Below are 18,530 nucleotides of genomic sequence, written 5' to 3'. Positions count from 1 at the left end.
ACCCGCGAATATATTGTCCTTTGACCACCATATTACATGCAGCGCACTCGTCTCCATCTAGCTCTCTCGATTTCCTTCTTAAGCCAATTCCTACAAGTAAACATATTCGTCTCAGTTGACACCAAAAGGGCGCCTCGGTAAAAGCTATGCTCGACATGTGGAGAGATGGAGTGAATCATTGGTGCAGAGCACTTCAACTACTATGCCATGACACAATGCTGCTCTGCAACAGCTTCCATTCCTAGTAGCTGTTGATGATCTTGATCAAGCTTGGCTGATGTCCACCGGCCCTCAGCGCTCGGCACCGTCAATCGTTAGCTCAAAAACCCTCTGTGCTCACTGCTAACCCGCGAGCTCGGTTGCTTCAACGAACGACAGTCTCGCTCAAGTTTAGCGATGATAACGACAACAGAAGTCTACAACAACGGCCGTGCATGGTGCGCGAGATCCGTCATCCTTTTTCGTCACATCCGATTGGCCCAAGTTCTCATCGATTGCATCAGGCTGGAACGATCAAGGACGAGATGACTACGGCGTCCATGCGCTGCTCGCTCACCCCCGCGCAGGGTTTCTGGTTCTTGTTTGTGGCTTGCGTCGAGACCAGCTGAGACTGGGCTTGACAGCGCCAGAAAATTGACTTTTGCGGGAAATCAATCCATCTCAAGGCGTGCACACTCGGCTCTGGGACAGGATGGATGCTTTAAAGGAACCATCTCGCCGTCGCCTTCTCTCGGGATGGCCGTTGGCCTGCAATTATGCTCTCTTGCTGCGGATGGCTCCGGCACGGAGGACACCTTCTTTTAGATGAAAGCTTTTGGACTTGGTTGTCACATTCTGGTTTGACTCTTTCAAATTCATTAAGCGCGGAAGATGAGCGAGTCGACAGAGCCGGTCCATGACGGCGTTGACGAGTTCGTGGTGGCTCCCATTCGCGTGTCTCTCCTCGCCACCATCGACGACGAGAACACTGCCTACAAAGACCCGAACAAGACGGATCGCTATTCTCTCTTCGAAGCCAGGACCGTCGACATATGGGAGACGGTCGGCCGAGGTGCGCAGGTCGTGGATCGAAGTTACCCGCTGTCGCGGCGACTTCCCCCGGACCTGTTCGAGGCGTATCACCCCTCGATCCCACCGCGCGGAAGCCGTCTAGCTCTTCGCCTCCTGTGCACGCGGCCGGCGCTGGGGGTGAATCAGACGGCCAAGCACGATGACACGGGACCCCCGGGCGATCGACAGATCAACTATCTCCCCTTCCTCGCTGCGGACGTGCAGGAGCCGGTCCATCAGTGGGATCTCAATCGCGAATACACCTGGATGAGGCTGCACGCGCGAGAAGTGGGAAATTTTCAGCGCAGGACGGTCTGGAGCTTTGATGTCGAGCCTCCCAGGGCGCTCCGAATGGGTATGTGACTGCTAATGTACTCAAAGACTCAAAAACCCATGGCCCCGTCTTTTCTCTTTCGGCACAGGCTCGCAAACGGGTACAAAGAAAAAGGGCCAAACTGAACTGAATGCGTGTCCAGGACTGGTCATCCACTTCCCCTTCGTTCTCCGCCCAGCGCGGCGAGCAAAATATCTGACCGAGACGAAGGGCGGGCGCCGCGCCCCAGAAGCCTCGCGCCGATCGCTCAAGTCGTCGATGTACAACCCGCGGCGCGACGACCCGTTCCTGTGGTCGTTCGCCATGTCTCACTCCCTGCGCGACGGCAAGACCCGGTGCCTCCTCGACGGCCTCACGGACTGGGCGATCGGCGACGTCTCGCGCCGTCTCCTGAAGGCAAGCCAGCAGTGGTACGTGCACCCGCTGCACGTGCCCGTCATCCTGCTCGGCATCTTCTTCGACCACGCCGCCTGGGAGGTCAACCGGCTGTGCGTCGAGGTGGGCCACTTTGAGTCCCTGTCGCGCGCCGCGCAGATCGGCTCGCTCGAGCACTTTGACAACATCACCACACAGCTGCAGTACGTGCGTCGCAACCTGGACTTTTTGCGCTCGCTGGCAAAGTTCCTGCTCGAGACGATGGAGTTCCTCGAGCAGAAGATCTTCCTGCGCGAGTGGGACGGCGGCGGCACCAAAGGAGGTGGTGCCAAGGGAGGAGGCAGAGGAGGCGACGACACCTTCGCCTCGTACCGCACCTACGTCTACCAGACCAACCCGCACATGGAGGAGAAATTGATGAACATCTCGCATTTGATCGAGAACAACCTGTCCACGTGCCTGTATCTGCAGGCGAGGACGAGAGATGCTCTGGATTTTGTGAGCAATTTTTCTTGCTTTCTGTTCCCCCGAACCAGTTTTTGTTTTCCTTTAGTCGAGCCCCTGTTCGCTCTCCCGTTTCTCACTCCCCTTTTCCCGACTTCATTTGTCATGACGCGCTCCAGCCCACAAGAACCCTAAATACCATCTGTCCATTCACATATATAGCATCACCACCACCACCACCAGGTGACTAACATACTCCACTGGTACTGGGCATACTGCACAGATCAAAGGCAAAATCTCCCTCCGCGACAACGAATCAGGCCGCGAGGACGCCGACTCCAACAAGACCATGTCGTTCTTACAAATGGTGTTTCTGCCCGCGACCTTCGTCGCCGCCATCGTGTCCATGAACTTCTTCGACCTGACCACCTCCCCGCCGCGGGTCAGCGGCTACATCTGGATCTTCTGGGTGGTCAGCCTCGGACTCACGGCGCTCGTGCTCGGGTTGTATTTCTTCTGGCGGTGGAGGGGCAGGCTCAAAGCCCAAGACGAGCAAGCGGAGGCGCGGAGGCGTGAGATGGCGCTCGGGTTTGAGGAGGAAGGGGGAGGGGGAGGGGAGAGTGGGTATGGCACTGGGACTGGGACTGCGAGTGAGGATGAGGAGGGAGGGGGGAGGAGGAGGAAGAAGCGGAGGAGGCGAAGAAGCAGAAGGGGGAGGAGGCAGGGAAGGCGGATGATGGCTAATGAGGACAGCGCAGACGATGGCTGGGGCGCCATTACCACCGTGCAGATGAAGGAAAAGGAGAAGCCCGAGTTGGTCATGTAGTTGGTTAGCCATGCACTCGTTGGGATCAATGGCCCCTTCGCCTGGGGTGACCAAGGGGAGAGGTCATAGAAGAGTCACGGCCATAACGGCCCACCAGCCACATAGCCACATAAGCCACATAGCCTCGTAGCTACATGGCCCACGGGATGTGTATATCAGAACCTACAATATGGATAAATGGGATTTTTTTTTGCGCTCAGACCAAATCCAAGATCCAGGTACTCTGGCCACCGAGACGGAGGCCGGCCATTCCGCGATTCAGGGCCTCGGCGGGCCTCTGTCCCAGCCAGATGGCCTCGCTCCGGTCCATGCCCTCCTGCACGTCCCAGCCCTCGGTGCCCACCGCGTAGATGACTCGGCCGTGGAGGTGCTTCTCGCGCATGCCCCTCTCGTGGCCCTTCTCGTACCATACACCCCCTGCTCCTCCGCCTCCGCCATCGGCAGCGCCGCTTGAGGTCTCCCTTCCGGCGCCGTTGATATCCGGCGTCGATGCGTTGGTCGCGACCACACCCACCACGACCCGCGCGATGTCCTCGGGCCTGTCCGGCGGGAGCTGCACGGACATGCTACGCCCTCCGGATTGCGCGACGGCACGCGGGACCATGACGTTTGTGACAACGGCGTTGATGCGGACGCCGTCCCGCTCAGGGTCTGGGTCAATGTTGGTCCAGAGACTGCGCACTAGCCCGAGAATCGAATGCTGTGTCACTTGGTAGATGGGCAGCTGCGGCGTTTCCTTGAAAGCTGCCACAGAGGTGAGGAAGGTCAAACTGCGATCGTTCAAGCCTGGCGAGGCAGGAGGTTCGGGCTGAGGTCTCGAATAAGGATTCACAAATGCCTTTTTGCTGCTGCTGCTCTTGGACTTGGGCGAATATTTCAGATAGGCCAATGCAATCCGCGCAAACCGGATGCTCGCTGTGACAATGTCTGCTAAACCCGCGGGCTCGGTGGCCACTTCTTCGTAAGCCATCTTGGCCGTCTTGTTTATGCCGGGACGGTCTTCAAACCAGCCCTTTTCACCTGCGCCCACCGTACATGCTTGACCGCCATCGTCGCCCACGCCGAAGATGGCATGGTCCACGCGACCGTACATGGTGATGGCCAGCTTGAAGAGCTCCAGCATGTCAGAGTACTTGGTCATGTCGCATTTGTTAAAGTGGACCACGTGCGGTGGGCCTAGAGAGGAGATGAATTTGCGAGCCTGGTCGCTATTTGTGTCGCCAAAAATCACCCGACACCCGGCCGCGTGGAAATGACGTATTAACGACTGGCCTGTCTGACTGGCGCCGTTAGTGAGAACGATGACTTTGCCGTGGAAGGATTCCTTCGGAAGCGGCGGTGGTGTAAAACGGCACGGATTGGAACCAAAGACTTGAGGGACCGAAGACATTGACTGAGATTTCTTGGTTCGTTGTGTCGTGAATGGATTTACCGGGGTGACTGTCGATGAGGCGGATGGTTTGAGGGAGGCTGGCGAAGTCGTCGCTGAGGGAGCGGAGATTTGAGTTTGATTCGAGGTGGATGATGGTGCAATAGAGGAAGGTGTTTTGGGGGATGATAATGGAGATGCTGCTTGTCCAGTTGATGGCACTGAATTGACCATGACGGTGGGAGTGGTTGCAGTGGTTGCGGCGTCCGGAGGGACAACTTGAGAAACGCGTTTCTTCTTTTTGGGGGCTGGGGTTTGGACGTCTTGCTTGGGCGGCTCTTCTGGTGCAGAGGGAGGTTGCTGTTCCTTTTGCTTGACAGAAGTCAGATCAGCCTCGAGCTCGAAAGTGTGGGGAGTTTTGGTGACGGTCTTTCTTCGGCGAGTGGGTTTGCTTGAGTCGTCAGGGACAGCGTTGTCGCCAGCGCCAGGAACCTCCAATCGCTGGGTCGAGGGGGGAGGCGACCCCGACTCTTCTTCTTTGGTGGCAGTAGACATGATGCTTCGTATGGGCGACGTAGTGTCGGGGGTTCTGGAAGACTTGAAGATCTGGCGAGAAATGCCTTCACCATTCAGGGTGGAAGAAGCCTCGCTGGCCCATGGATTTGGCGAGACGGATTCACTCGACTGGGACGTGACATCAAGCTGCGAAGCCACGTCAAACTCGCTGCCTGAGCTAGTCTTGGGGGGCTTCTTGCGCAGAGTGTCTTTCATGGCTGAAGCCAGACGTTGTCGACGAGCGGACAGCGGACAACGCGCTGCCTGGGCACAGGAATCAGAATCAGCATTGGGCGTTTTCAATCAGGACCACAATCAGGATTCAGGACCCAGATGCCGTAGCGTGGCAACGGATAGTGGGGGGTTTGGAGGTTTGGTGGTGGTTGAGTGGCAGCTGATAGCGACCCGGGCGTCGATCAGCTGGAACTGAGATGGAGATGCAAAGACTGGGCCATTTTGGGATCGATAGACTTGTGTCTACATGATCTGATCCAGGATGACGGAGCAGCCAAGGACGAGAGAGATGAGAAATGGACAACGTGGTCGTGATGGTACAGAACTGCTGGTGGCATTGAGGCGGGAAGTGAGAAACAGGCTAATTGGGAGAGGGGAGGAAAGGAGGAAGCCTGGTGCCTGAAGGGGGCTACTGGGTACTGGGCCACACTAGCCACAGATGAATGACACCCACCATAGTCACCCAGTCACCCAGTCACCTAATCTTATTGTCCTAGGTAATGCCTATGTAGCCGCTTGTTGCGATTTGGTAATTGCTGAGAAGACGCTGAGAAGGATTGCCTCTTTTACTTCACCTCCCTTCTGTTTCTATGAGCCGGAAAAGGAGGATATTAGTTCCAGTGGTGGTTTTATATGTTATGGACTCCTCGCCTATATCTCCCTACCCAAACTTGGTACATATATATACAGCTCCTCTCACCTCCATCTCACCTCCATCTCACCTCCATCTCACCTCCCCCTCACCCTTAGATACAGTCAATTAAGTAGTACGAGGTCTTCTGCCGAGTTCTAATTAGTACTATAATATGTCCCGCTTCCACGTGCTGAACGTGGAATACGAGATCCTCGCCCTGCCAATTTTCCTCCTCTCCGTCCCCCTCCACGTGGATTACCGAGTCCCTACTTACTAGTTACTAGCATAAACGCAACATGCTCAATCGTCAATGGCTTAATTTGCATGATAAATCGGAATCGTCCATCTCCGCCTGGACAGACCCGATCCAATCCCTCTAGCTGCGTATGTGCTTGCTAACTTGTCAGCGATGGTGGCGCCGATAGAGTCATCACAACTCGAACTTTTGTTCTCTCTCTTTTTCATTGTTGATTTCATATCTTTCGCTTCTCTTCAACGAGGGTGCTCAAGCTCTTATACCGCTGATTTGCTGGATCTCGCGACTGCTTGATATTAGAGAGCGAAGGCGACTTTATGCCTGCGACAGACAGAGAAACAAAAAAAGAGAGAACCGGAACGATACCGCGATCAAGATCCCGAATCCACCTTCAATCCCATCTTGCAGACGCAAAACTTGAATACTGGTTAGCTAGGTAGCAAAGCACAATGGGCGAAGACGCAACCCCTGCTGCAACCACCTCCCTCTCGTCTTCCCGGCCAACCTACACGCGCGACCAACTCGCCACATACGTCTCGAAATGCATCGCACCGCCGTCGGCCGACTACACGCTCGCGACACTCGAGGCCGAAATCAAGGCGGATCCCCTCGCGGCGCTGGCGACCCTGCAGCTGCGCCAGATGGCCTTTAATCCGTGGGGGAACATTGCGCTGCATTATTCGTGGCACCGCACCCTGTCCCTCGACCATGAAGCGCTGTACCACAAGCTCGTCGAGCGCCGCTTGGGCGGCTACTGCATGGAGAACAACGCCTTCTTCAGCACCGTCCTCAGGTCCCTGGGCTATCGCCTCTATGTCACCGGCGCACGCGTCAGTCTCGCTTTGAGTGGCGATTCGGTCGACCCGGATGGTTTTGCTGGATGGTACGTGTCCAATTGTCGATTTTTTCCGTAGTCTCGAGGACGACGGAACCGTAACTGACGTAACGGTGTCAACAGGCAGCACGAGGTGATCATCGTCATCATTGACAATCAGAAATATCTGGTATGTCTTTCATTGCCCCCCCCTTTCCCTAATCCAACAAACATGCCCAACGGATCTTGCACGAAGACTCCTCCCAACACCTCTATTTAGGTCGATGTCGGTTTTGGCAGCACGTCCCCGGTTCACCCCATCCCGCTGGACCACAGCAGCCCGAAGCCTTACGACGCCGTCCCCGGCGCCGAGGTCCGCCTCGTTCACCGGCCCATCGCCTCAAACACGGATCAATCCCAGAAGCTCTGGGTCCTCGAAACTCGCAACAAGACCTACCCGAAGTGGCAGGGCGGCTACTGCTTTGCTGACCTAGAATGGCTGCCCATGGACTTCGAGATCATCAACTACCGCACGAGTCAGGACCCGGCAAGCTGGTTCACCCACCGGCTGGTCCTGGTGCGGACTCTTGTGGACGAGGAAACGAGGACGAAAGCCACGGGGACTGTGATCCTGTCGGGGACTGTCTTTGAGAGGAGGCTAGGGGAAGGCCCTAAGGAAATCGTCTTGAATGCCATGTCGGAGAAGGAGCGCGTCCAAGGGCTTAAGACCTGGTTCGGCGTCGAACTCAACCCGGACGAGCAGAGGGGCATTGCTGGCACGGCTGCCGAGATCAAGAAGCCGTTTAGTGTATAGGGATCCTATTACTGTCAGAGGTTTGGGACAGCTAGCTGCGGGGACTTGCAGAACCCCCATCCACGACACGGTTTTCTCCTGAACTCAGAGACACGGAGATTGGTGCACTCTTCGGACAGGTGTCATGGATGCAAACCAACGACTCACGTTCTGGTTGCTGAGGTAAATACTAAGACGAGATGCGAGGCGAAAGCAGATGGAGGATCGGAACGCAGGTTGACTTCCCAGGCCGTCGGTCAGAGTCAGATCGCTCTGCTCGGGTGTATATCGACGTTTTACGCAGTCTCTATGTCTGGGGGTGAGGGGTTGGGCAATCAAGACACGCAACTGCCTTCGATGCCATGGATTTTGGGGGGCAATGTCAACGCTGGTTGAAGTGGGTTGGGTAGGAAATAGGACAACACAGCCAGGCGGCGTGTCACCGAGTACCTACATAGATATTTCGTTAGACAAGATAAACAAGGAAAGGGCAAACCAGAATGATCAAACTTTTGTCAATCAAATGCCGCAAGCCCATCGAGCTTCCGATGGATCTTTGATGCTCCGACTCGACTCAATGGAACCTGAAATCTTGAACCCTAGGTTTAGCTATCACTCGCACCATGCTCTGGACTACCCGCATAACTGAGCTGATCAAGATCGAGATGGCTAACCAAGATGGCCATTGCATGTCCCCGGGACTTCGCGGTTAAAAAAAAGGCTCTGTTTTGCGAACACGAGAGACCCAAGGTCGGCTCAGCTCAGCCATCGAATCCAATCCGTCACATGCAATGTCTCTGCGGAGAATGGTTCGTGCTGCGGAAACCCGGGGGAACAGTGTATTAGACACAATGCTGCGCCACGAGATTTGGATTATCAGGTGGATAGGACAACACCCCTTTTCCCCCAATAGCTCCAGGTAGAGATCCATCACATTGGTGGATGGAAGACCCGATGACCGCATTGGTTTGGCCCTGGTTGCCCAGGTAAGACGAGGCAACAGGCTTAGGGATGCAGAAGGAAGAATCTTTTGCTGGTTGTTGGAAGAATCATGGACTGTCTTCTCATAGAATGGATTCGGAGCACAGACGATCAGAGGACTGGTGAATGTAACAACCCAACGGTTTGCCTTGTTGATGCTGTATTCCACCTTCATCCCATCAAGTTTCTGCGCGATGCACCTGAGCACATAGCGCTGATCCACCTTAACTAGACATAATTGTGTCATTCACAGGAATTGCTTCGGTCGTGGCTGTGCGACAAGTCCAGTATCAGCATGCAGCAGTGCTCTGAACCTTCTCGAACACCAGTGGCTCGGTTGGTCGACATCTTGCGGCGGCATTGTGGCTCTCGAATATCCGATAGTGTCCCCCCTTAATGTAAGAGCGTCAATTATTGACGGGACAAAGCCCAAACGGGACTGAGGGCGGTAAATGTGGATGTGCGCCCGCGGTGGACTGTGATAGACGGATGGATTTGTAGCTCGGGCGTGGACGCAGAATTAAGGAGTCTGTTTTCCACCTGTATGGAGTATCGCTTTCACCTCCATAGGCGCTCCTTCCAACCTTCGTCTGCGCGCCCCATGCCTGCACGGGAAAGTGGAGACGGCGTCCCGACCCAGCGAGGCTGTGCTGTGGAATATGGTCTGCAACCAAAGGTGTGATCAGGAGGATGCCACTCCACATGTAAACGAGCGAGTCGACAGTCAACAAGATGTGATTTCTTGGAAGATTGTGTCCGGAAGTTTAGCCAGAACCCGCTTTCCATTGGCTCTCCCAGCCAGGTTGCAACAGTATCCTGACACAAGTTGTTCCATACCTACCTATGATAGCCGACTATTTTGGGGCAAGGCAGATTTCTCTCGGAGAGTTTCAAAATCATAGGGGAATAGTTGGTGAGATCAAATAGATCTGACCCTACCTGACACGGAAAATGACGCTCAGTAATCGCCCAATCTCCTCGACCGTCCACCGTTCAAGTACTCCGTACCCGTCTTGAATCTTAACACCTTTGGACACATGTTCATTCAGCGCGCCAAATCCGTGTATTTTGGGGAACACCAGAAGTCGGTGGCAGATCCGCGGCCAGCCGATGTAAAACACTAGAGGATGAATCCTTTGCATTCCGTGGAAAGCATGTACCAAGAGGTATGGAGTAGCTTGTGATCAAAGATGTGCACCGAGTGATTGAGAGCTCGTATTGGCGCCACAGACTCGCTTCACTGTGTGACAGAGATTCCTCATGAAAATCATTCAAAGAAGGTTCTCTACCAAGTACCTAGGTGCTTATTTTCTTGCTCCGCTCCCATCAGCAGTACCTACCGAACTACGTGTTTAGGAGGACGCATATACTACAGCTTAGTGGTTCGGATGATAGTAGTTCCGGGTCGGCCTGCCTTCCTCAATTTACCTGACTTGTAGCTTACGAGCTCTAAATATCTATTGAGGACCTACGTACCTACCCAGTAGATACTCTGAAGGTAGGTACATAAGTACTTGGTAAATTAAGGTAAAATGATTCCTCCCTATCGTATTCGTATCAGGAACGCCTACTCTCAGAGGACTGAGGCAAGCAATCTTTCAGCACCTCATCATAAGGTGATGTATCCAGATGTATCCAGATGAAGCCGACGAGTGCTACTAGATTTGGAAATCACATCAATATTCGCGATGTGCAGAGTATCTTGGCTCTGTACAGGGTACCAAGGACTGAGCAATTCAAATTCCTTGATTGAAATGGCAAACCAACCTCCATCTTACTTCCCGTTTGTCCTCAATCCACCATCCAGCTTCACAAGACACGCATGTCTCGAGGCCAGACAATGCAGTCTCCAGATGCAGCATCGACGTGATGGTGAGCTTGCAAAGCTCATCGGTCGAAAGGAGGGTCAAAAAGAGTCGACTTGCCGTTCCCGGTTGAAAGTGTCACTGGGTGGGTGGATGGATTGGTATTTTTGGGATATCGAAGTGGATGTGGAGGTGCTGTCTCCCCAGCGACAAGCTTAACTGTTCTAGGGAAGATTCTCGAACGAATGCTGCCGAATCCCGTCTTGTCCCGTACAACTCGTCGTATTAACATTCGCGGGTAGCGATAGAATAAGGAGAGTGACGACATTGCCGTAGTTGCCCATGTCGAGCTCTTTTGATCATTCCAGTTTCCAACCTCGGACTGGCAGGGTGGCATGGCTGTGGGGGGGAGGGCGTCGGGAAATGGCCGCAGCAAAATTAGTTGCCCAGCGGCGATCAACCTGGCACGGGGACAGAGATAATCTTCCGCATTGGGGCGACATGCCCACCGAGCGACCCAGGCGTTAATATGGTCAATTAATCTGATCTGGAGAAGCAATTTCATCCCACAATCAACCCCAGCCACGAAGGATCAATATTGCCAAGGCAAGGCTCACTCGCAGCTGGCAATGTCGATGGCGGCCCAAAGAAGACACCTCCGCACTCGGTACAGCATTTCGAGGTCGAAAAGCACCAAGAAGGCATCCTGCAAGTTTGCTGTCTGGTGGTGGTTGCATACCTGTCTGTCCACTGCAGAAGTGGTGTGTTGGGTGATTGCGCGTTCCGTCGCTTGGTCGAGTAGGAAAGTTGAGGGACTAGACGCAAACAGGTCGGCGAGTTTTCTTGCCATCCATTCCAATGCTAAGCTTTCTTGCCGAAGGTCTCCAAGTGGAGTACTCGGTACAGTTGCATTGACGCTACTGATCCGTTGTACAATCGGATAGGCAGCAGATACTGGGTACTGTACCTTCAAGGCATGGCGGTGAATATGCCGCATCTTGAGGTGTGGGACGCGCAGGGCACCATCAGCACCCGCACAATGACCACGCAAATCGTTCACTCACTGATGGCCCGAGGCAGACAGGAAAGAAAGCGTAATGCGCAGGTGGAGATGGGTTGTCTGCACTGCCTCGTCTGTAGTTGCAATGACAGGTCAAAATTCAGCAGGAAATGTGCGCCCCGGCCAGACCAGTGCTTACTGGACATTGGTCGTACGATTGCTTCTCCACCTCCTCATCCCTCGTCTGCGCTAAATGTCCTTCGCATCGGAATACGAGGGGAACGTCCAGCGTGTCGTCCCCTTGTCGTCTTGTCAGGCGCACCTGTCCTTCCCCATCATGGAAGAAATGTCTTCTAGGTCTTCTTCGGAGGTCGACAACGGCCGTGCAGGTGCTCGGCTAGTGTTAGATGGATACCTATGCAAGACGCCAGTTAGTGTCCTTAAGCAGCATGTTCATGCCCCGTGACTGAGGGAGTTTGCCTCTAACAGGATCCTGATGCGCGAGAAAGGGGGGTCCATGCTTCCAGAAATAGCGTGCCTCAGGATGTGTTTTAGGCGCAGGATGCTCAAGGATGCTCCAAGTTGCAAGGGAGTTGGAGGAAGTGGTGCCAGACCCTTAGGCCGCTAGGCCCAGTCTTGCCCAGTCTCACGGCTCGCCCTCCTCCTAGCCTGCCACACCTGCTCCTCCACCCTTGGTGCCGTCTTTCAGATCTCTCTCATACTTACTGGGTAGTCCGGAGTATATCAGTCCCTCAATCCATGACGACCTAGACTGACTCGTTACATTATCCTCCCGGTCTCATCCCCCTTCACCATTCAGTTGCGGCTTGTCGCAACTCTCCTGGGCGTACAACACAGTCTTCCACCACCACATCTCCATCACAACAAGAACCCCTCCCTTTCTGAGAATTCGTCTTAGAAACCCTCCCTCGCCCAACGTGTCGTCGTCCACGCGTCCCCTGATCTCTGAGTCGGACCCTTCGACAATGGATTCTCCTCGTGAGTCTGCCGGCGACACTGGCAAGAGTGCCGTTCCTCCGATCGGATTCCGGCCCCAGAACGGCGGTGTCATCAAGGTGCAGCCACCGCGACGTGAGGACCTACAACCCTCTTATGCGCAGACTCTGCAAGACACTGAGGATGATAATAATGGCTGGTACGGGTCTATGAGTATGCGCTCCCGCAAAGAGTCAGGAGCCTGAACGGCGCTGCTAACATACGGCGCAGTCAACACCCTGGGACAATGCATTGGATGCATTGGTGCCATTCCATGCTGCATCATCTGCCCTAACCCCTACAAACCTGTGTCTCAAGGAAACGTTGGCCTGATCACCAAATTCGGGCGCTTTTCGCGCGCCGTCGATCCCGGCTTGGTCAAGGTCAACCCTCTCTCGGAACGCCTCATTCAAGTCGATGTCAAGATCCAGATCGTGGAGGTGCCACGTCAAGTGTGTATGACTAAGGGTACGTTGATTTCCTTGTTGTTTGTTAAACAAGTGTTGTTACTAAAGTACCATATTTTATTAGACAACGTGACCCTCAATTTGACATCGGTCATCTATTATCACATCACCTCTCCTCACAAGGCCGCTTTTGGTATCTCCAACATTCGCCAGGCCTTGGTGGAGCGTACTCAGACCACCCTTCGTCACGTGGTGGGTGCACGTGTTCTCCAGGATGTGATTGAACGTCGTGAAGAGATTGCGCAGTCAATCGGCGAGATCATCGAGGAGGTCGCTTCAGGCTGGGGTGTCCAGGTCGAATCTATGCTCATCAAGGACATCATCTTCAGCAACGACCTCCAAGACTCGCTGTCAATGGCCGCTCAATCCAAGAGAATCGGTGAATCCAAGGTCATTGCTGCACGTGCTGAGGTTGAATCGGCCAAACTTATGAGACAAGCTGCCGATATCTTGAGCTCTGCGCCCGCCATGCAAATCAGATATCTCGAAGCCATGCAAGCCATGGCCAAGACGGCCAACAGCAAGGTCATTTTCTTGCCCGCAACTAACCAGACCATGCCCACCGATATGAACGCCATGCTCCAAAATCAGACCACTGGCGAAGCCAGTGGCTATAATTCCAAGCCAAATACCGGCAACGCTTTCAACATGGATAGCAACGATGGCTTCCAACAGGCCATGAACGCCAGAGTTATCGAGAACATCTAAAGAATGTGCCCATCGCTCTCAGCCTGGATATCAGATCAGCGGAGGAAATACGTGCGGAAAAGCCCAGACTGACGGGGCAGAAGGAGCTGAATTGAACGACGCAGGGACTTGGTGGGCTTGGCTTGGCTTTGAAATATGAAAATTCGGCGTTCTTTTCTGTTTTCGAGATACCCCTTTATGAGTATCAACACTCGCTTTAAGCTGTGTATCAATATTCTTTATGCTCGAATGAGGACTTGCCTCGCTTGAAGCCGAAGTTGTGGCCAAAGCGCGAATGCGAGGCTGGCGGGCAGCTACTACAGCCAATAATGACCTAAATGAACCTGTTTCCCTCTCCTGTGGTCTATTAATGACAGCTGGTTACGATGTTGACGAATGACGTTCGCGTGCCCCTGTCGACGCTATTGCAAGCATCGGTCCGATTGAGAAACCATCGAGAGGTGAGTCGCTGACTATCGCCGCCTATCCGCCTTTAACTACATGTAAAATCCGAGTTGCTAATGTTGCTGCGGATTAATGCGGCCGCCTTCGACCGAATCCTTGGCGCTTGCTTCTCCGTTTGTTTAATTCTCCTTTTCCAGCTCCAAGACTGCTCTGTTCGAGTGTCGGCCGCAATGCAAATTGTTCTTTCCTGAGCCCTTCGGCATATGGAGAATATTTGCGGAAAGCGGCCGTCTGGCTGAGTCACACGTGTGCACAACTATCCGCAGATCGGTCATGTTCCCGCTTCGGGAATGATAGAAAGTATTAAAATGGTAAGTGGTAGAGATGGAGATAGGATATCTCCCAGGTGCTCTCCACGCTTCTGCCTGGGTTACGAGGCTATTTAACCCCAGCGCCTACCTCACCCTCTTCTGAGACAACCGTATCTCAAACACTCACCCCAACTTCCTTGCCCAAAGATTGCCAGATTCTGCCAGCTTGTTCACGCCAGTCACTCAAGATGAAGACTTTCAGTCGTGAGACCACCGGAGTGGAGGTTGTCAGAGAATTTGCCGACAGAGTTGAGGGCAAGACCAGTCAGTTATTTTGGCCCCGAATGTTCTGCAATGCTTAGGACTGACAAGCCAATAAGTCGTCGTCACAGGCGCTAGCGAGAAAGGCCTAGGAGGAGAGACTGCCGTTGCACTCGCCCATGGCAATCCAGCACACTTGATCCTGCTTGCTCGCTCTCAATCCCGGGTGGAATCGATCATGTCCCGCATCAAAGAAATCAACCCTGCCATCAAGGTCGACTTCGTCCCCGTCTCACTCGACGACTTTGATTCCGTCCGTGCCGCCGCGGCCACCATCAACGGGAAAATTTCCAAGCTCGACATTCTAATCAACAACGCGGGAATTATGGCGATCGAACAATATACGACTAACAAGAACGGGATTGAAATTCAATTTGCGACCAATCATCTGGGTCATTTCCTGTTTACGAAACGCTTGTTTCCCAAGATTCTTGCCGCAGGGCCTGGATCGAGAATTGTCAACTTGACCAGCCTCGGCCACAAAATCGGTCCCGTCCGCCTTGAGGACTACAATTTCTCTGATGGCAAGGAATACGATCCTTGGTCTAGCTACGGCCAATCCAAGACCGCCAATGTTCTCTTCTCACTATATCTCGCCAACAAACTTCGTGGCCGTGGCATCCAAAGCTACGCTGTCCACCCAGGCGGCATATACGACACGCAATTGGCAAACCACATGACCGATGTTCCCGCGTCGCTCGCAAGCATTGAGGCAATCGCGCAGAAGAATACTGGCAGACACTTCCCCCTCGACCAGGAGAAACCAAAGAGCATGGCGGAAGGTATTTCCACGACTTTGGTAGCGGCCTTAGATCCTAGAATTGAATCGCAGAGTGGGATGTATATGACAGATTGCCAGTGCCAGAGTACGTACGAGTACGCTGAGAGTATGGAGGGCGCGGAGAAATTGTGGAAACTGAGTGAAGAGTTGGTTGGAGAGAAGTTTGAAATTTAACATGTACTCGGTAGAGGCGAGGCCATGTAATTCTCTAGGCCAGCCACATGAATGACTAGTCTGAAAGGCTATGTAGCCACCCGGTAGGTAGAGCTCAGGAAACAAGGCTGAGAATATACCTGTGGAATTTACCCACCCAAAATTGCCCTAACTGCTTCCCATCACCTTGCACGGCCAGCCTCGTGCTTCGAAAATGCGGAATGATTCTCTCCATGGTCGGGACGCCCCAAGGACGCCCCAACCCTTTGACTGCAACCACTCACATCCTTCGCCATCCACCAAGCGATTACCCGCTTCTGAGAAAGTCGATGTCCGCGAAGATAGGCAGCCACAACCGCCACATCGATTGCGCCACAACATGGGGTGCTTCGATCCAACCTTCCACAAACGGCGATGTGGGGTCAGAGTGCCACTGCCGACGTGTACGGGGTTTTTCCGATGTGGATGACTCTCGCGGGGCCACTGCTGCATTGGAGCTACACGGTTAACAACTGCCATCGGTGAAGCAGAACTCTTCAGCCCAGCAAATGTGCCAATCAAATTCAGCCGAGCCTGACTTTTGCAATTGCCGCTCCAGGGCGCACGATCAGGCGCGGTGTTGATTGGATGAAACGGAACATTCAGGGGGATGATATCACACGAGGTTCTCGATCGTGAGGGAAGCCATCGGCAGAACGATGCGAACCAAGCCCAGTTGCGCGGGGGGCGCATACTGTTAGATATAGTGATTATGGGTTCATTCCTGTCTTCTTCCTCCTGCTGCTTGTGTTCCTCCTCCTTCTTTCAGACTTCTACTCCTGAGCCACAGCGTCGAGGCACCGTGTTTCACCTGAAGACCGCCTGTGAAGATGAAGGCTGAGAACGCATCGTCTTCGGCAGCGAGCCATTCGCTCGTTGCCCAGACTCTGGCCTTGTTGAAGGCAAATTTGCTCCTTTTAGCAGTCGTTTCACTTGTCATCCGATGCCTCTATAAGCGTTATGCCTCTCCTCTGCGAAATGTGCCAGGCCCGTGGCTGGCTTCGTGTTCGAGGCTTTGGAAAGGTAGTCCTGCTGATCCTGCCTTTCTCTTGTCGTGCTTGCTGACTTTTCAACCTAAACAGTGTGGAGTACTTACAATGGGCACACCGAATTGGACCATATAGCTTTGCATCAGAAATACGGTAAGCTTCGTGGCTGCGAACCAAACAATGGGCCGAAAATCTGACCACCTGCAGGACCTGTAGTCCGAACCGCCCCCAACGAGGTATCTTTCGGCACTTGCAATGCCGCCAAAGACATTTTTGCTGTGGGTAAAGGTTTCCATAAGACGATGTTTTACAGCGTCTTCCCGCCAAAGGTAAATTCGATGACCCGCATGTGCCCCTTTGCCGTCGGGCCAGAGAAATTAATTGTGATGCGTTACAGCATGCTCCGGATATCTTCACCGAAGTTCGTGAATGGAAGCATGCGCAGATGAAACGCTATGCCGTCACTCCCTACAGCCTCGCACAGATGCAAAAGCGATCAGAGCCAATCGAGAACATGATCAAGCTCTTGATGGAGCATCTAGAGAAGTATGCCACCGAAAATAAGAGGGTCTGCAACCTGGGTAATTTGTTGCATTATTTCGCTTTTGATGTATGGCTGTCGCAACCCTTCCTTACTCGCTAGCTAAGGTCGTTCAGGTACTTGGAGAAGTCGCCTTTTCACGACAATTCGGCTTCTTGGAACAAGAAATCGACATTGAAGGCTCAATCAAAAACATTGACGACGTTCAGTGGTACGATGGAATCGTGGGCCATATCGCAGAATACGATATACTACTCCGAAACAACCCCATCCGACCCTACCTTGGCTTGCAAATGAAGCCAACCACGATGACGAAGATCGCCGTCGCCGAACTTGAGAAGCGAAAACAGAAGGACGGTACCTACGATTCCACAGGTATTGATCTACTGGCCGAGTTGTTGAGAGCACATGAGGCGAATCCGGAGAAGTTCTCAGTGAATGATGTTTTCAGCATTGCTCACGGCGCTGTGTAAGTGGTGCTGCCACAAGACACAGTTTCTTTTTCCATCCGCTTACGCGTGATTGTAGGTTTGCGGGATCAGACTCAACAGCTTCGACAATGCAGTCGTTTTTCTACTTGGTCCTCAACGCTCCCAAGGTCTACGCCAATCTCTGCCAGGAGATCGATGAGGCTCAGAAGGCCGGCAAACTGTCTGAAATTGTCACGTACGCCGAAGCACAGGCTTTGCCTTATTTCCAGGCCTGCTTGAAGGAGGCTATGCGGGTGCGACCAGCAGTGGGTCTAGGGATTTACCGCAAAACCCCACCAGAGGGTGTCGAGATCGATGGCAAATTTTACCCTGGCGGTGTTGAGGTTGCAGTCAATGGATGGGTGTTGCATCGGGACGCCTCGATATTTGGAGATGATTACGATGAATTCCGGCCAGAGAGATGGTTTGAGCGGGACGCTAAGTTGATGGGTTCGCATTTATATCAGGTATGTTCAAGGGCCCTTCCCCCATCGACACCCCCCTCTGTGAGAGGTATTTGAGATATGAAAACACCCTGGCAGGGCAGATGCTTACTGTGCCTCTTTCACCGAACAGTTTGGAGGCGGCAGCCATCTCTGCATTGGTCGTAACCTTGCGCTGTTTGAGATGAACAAGACTCTCGTGCAGATCTTGAGGGAGTACGACGTGACTCTTGTGCATCCTGGACGGCCATTGGCGTATCACTCTACCTTTTTCGTGGTTCAGGAGGGACTTGAGGTATATTTGCGCAAAAGAAGTGAGAAAGCATGATAGAGCAGTCCCTCGTTCTTGGAACAATGCAGCAATGAAGGAGTAGCTCTACAAACAAGTAGCTTTCACTGGTGGCCGGAAATACAGGGGGTCCATTGTCCCGTCCATTCACGCTGCCCTTATACATAC

At 53.5% G+C, this 18,530-nt stretch overlaps 6 protein-coding genes across 6 annotated transcripts; 5 read left to right on the top strand and 1 right to left on the bottom strand.

Moving 5' to 3' along the window:
* Positions 1 to 870: 870 nt before the first annotated feature.
* On the top strand, positions 871 to 3,029 carry A1O5_09079 (uncharacterized protein; the record flags this gene model as incomplete). Its single annotated transcript, XM_007749659.1, has 3 exons — positions 871 to 1,405; positions 1,527 to 2,257; positions 2,487 to 3,029. 3 exons carry the CDS (start codon positions 871 to 873, stop codon positions 3,027 to 3,029), a joined length of 1,809 nt encoding a protein of 602 aa, XP_007747849.1.
* Positions 3,030 to 3,225: 196 nt separating this feature from the next.
* Positions 3,226 to 5,169, bottom strand: A1O5_09078 (uncharacterized protein; the record flags this gene model as incomplete). The annotated part of the gene is made up of 1 exon (XM_007749658.1): positions 3,226 to 5,169. The coding sequence occupies one exon, from the start codon at positions 5,167 to 5,169 to the stop codon at positions 3,226 to 3,228; it is 1,944 nt and encodes a 647-aa protein (XP_007747848.1).
* Positions 5,170 to 6,526: 1,357 nt separating this feature from the next.
* On the top strand, positions 6,527 to 7,705 carry A1O5_09077 (uncharacterized protein; the record flags this gene model as incomplete). Its single annotated transcript, XM_007749657.1, has 3 exons — positions 6,527 to 6,960; positions 7,036 to 7,081; positions 7,172 to 7,705. The coding sequence occupies 3 exons, from the start codon at positions 6,527 to 6,529 to the stop codon at positions 7,703 to 7,705; spliced, it is 1,014 nt and encodes a 337-aa protein (XP_007747847.1).
* Positions 7,706 to 12,456: 4,751 nt separating this feature from the next.
* On the top strand, positions 12,457 to 13,641 carry A1O5_09076 (uncharacterized protein; the record flags this gene model as incomplete). Its single annotated transcript, XM_007749656.1, has 3 exons — positions 12,457 to 12,640; positions 12,698 to 12,934; positions 12,998 to 13,641. 3 exons carry the CDS (start codon positions 12,457 to 12,459, stop codon positions 13,639 to 13,641), a joined length of 1,065 nt encoding a protein of 354 aa, XP_007747846.1.
* A 943-nt stretch (positions 13,642 to 14,584) lies between these two features.
* A1O5_09075 (uncharacterized protein) lies at positions 14,585 to 15,612 on the top strand (the record flags this gene model as incomplete). The annotated part of the gene is made up of 2 exons (XM_007749655.1): positions 14,585 to 14,660; positions 14,717 to 15,612. The coding sequence occupies 2 exons, from the start codon at positions 14,585 to 14,587 to the stop codon at positions 15,610 to 15,612; spliced, it is 972 nt and encodes a 323-aa protein (XP_007747845.1).
* Positions 15,613 to 16,460: 848 nt separating this feature from the next.
* Positions 16,461 to 18,401, top strand: A1O5_09074 (uncharacterized protein; the record flags this gene model as incomplete). The annotated part of the gene is made up of 7 exons (XM_007749654.1): positions 16,461 to 16,653; positions 16,713 to 16,772; positions 16,827 to 16,948; positions 17,017 to 17,229; positions 17,277 to 17,629; positions 17,689 to 18,097; positions 18,207 to 18,401. 7 exons carry the CDS (start codon positions 16,461 to 16,463, stop codon positions 18,399 to 18,401), a joined length of 1,545 nt encoding a protein of 514 aa, XP_007747844.1.
* Positions 18,402 to 18,530: the final 129 nt, after the last annotated feature.

Source organism: Cladophialophora psammophila (genome assembly GCF_000585535.1).
Source record: "Cladophialophora psammophila CBS 110553 chromosome Unknown aczJe-supercont1.15, whole genome shotgun sequence".
NCBI lineage: Eukaryota > Fungi > Ascomycota > Eurotiomycetes > Chaetothyriales > Herpotrichiellaceae > Cladophialophora > Cladophialophora psammophila.
This window is presented reverse-complemented; position numbering and strand designations above follow the sequence as displayed.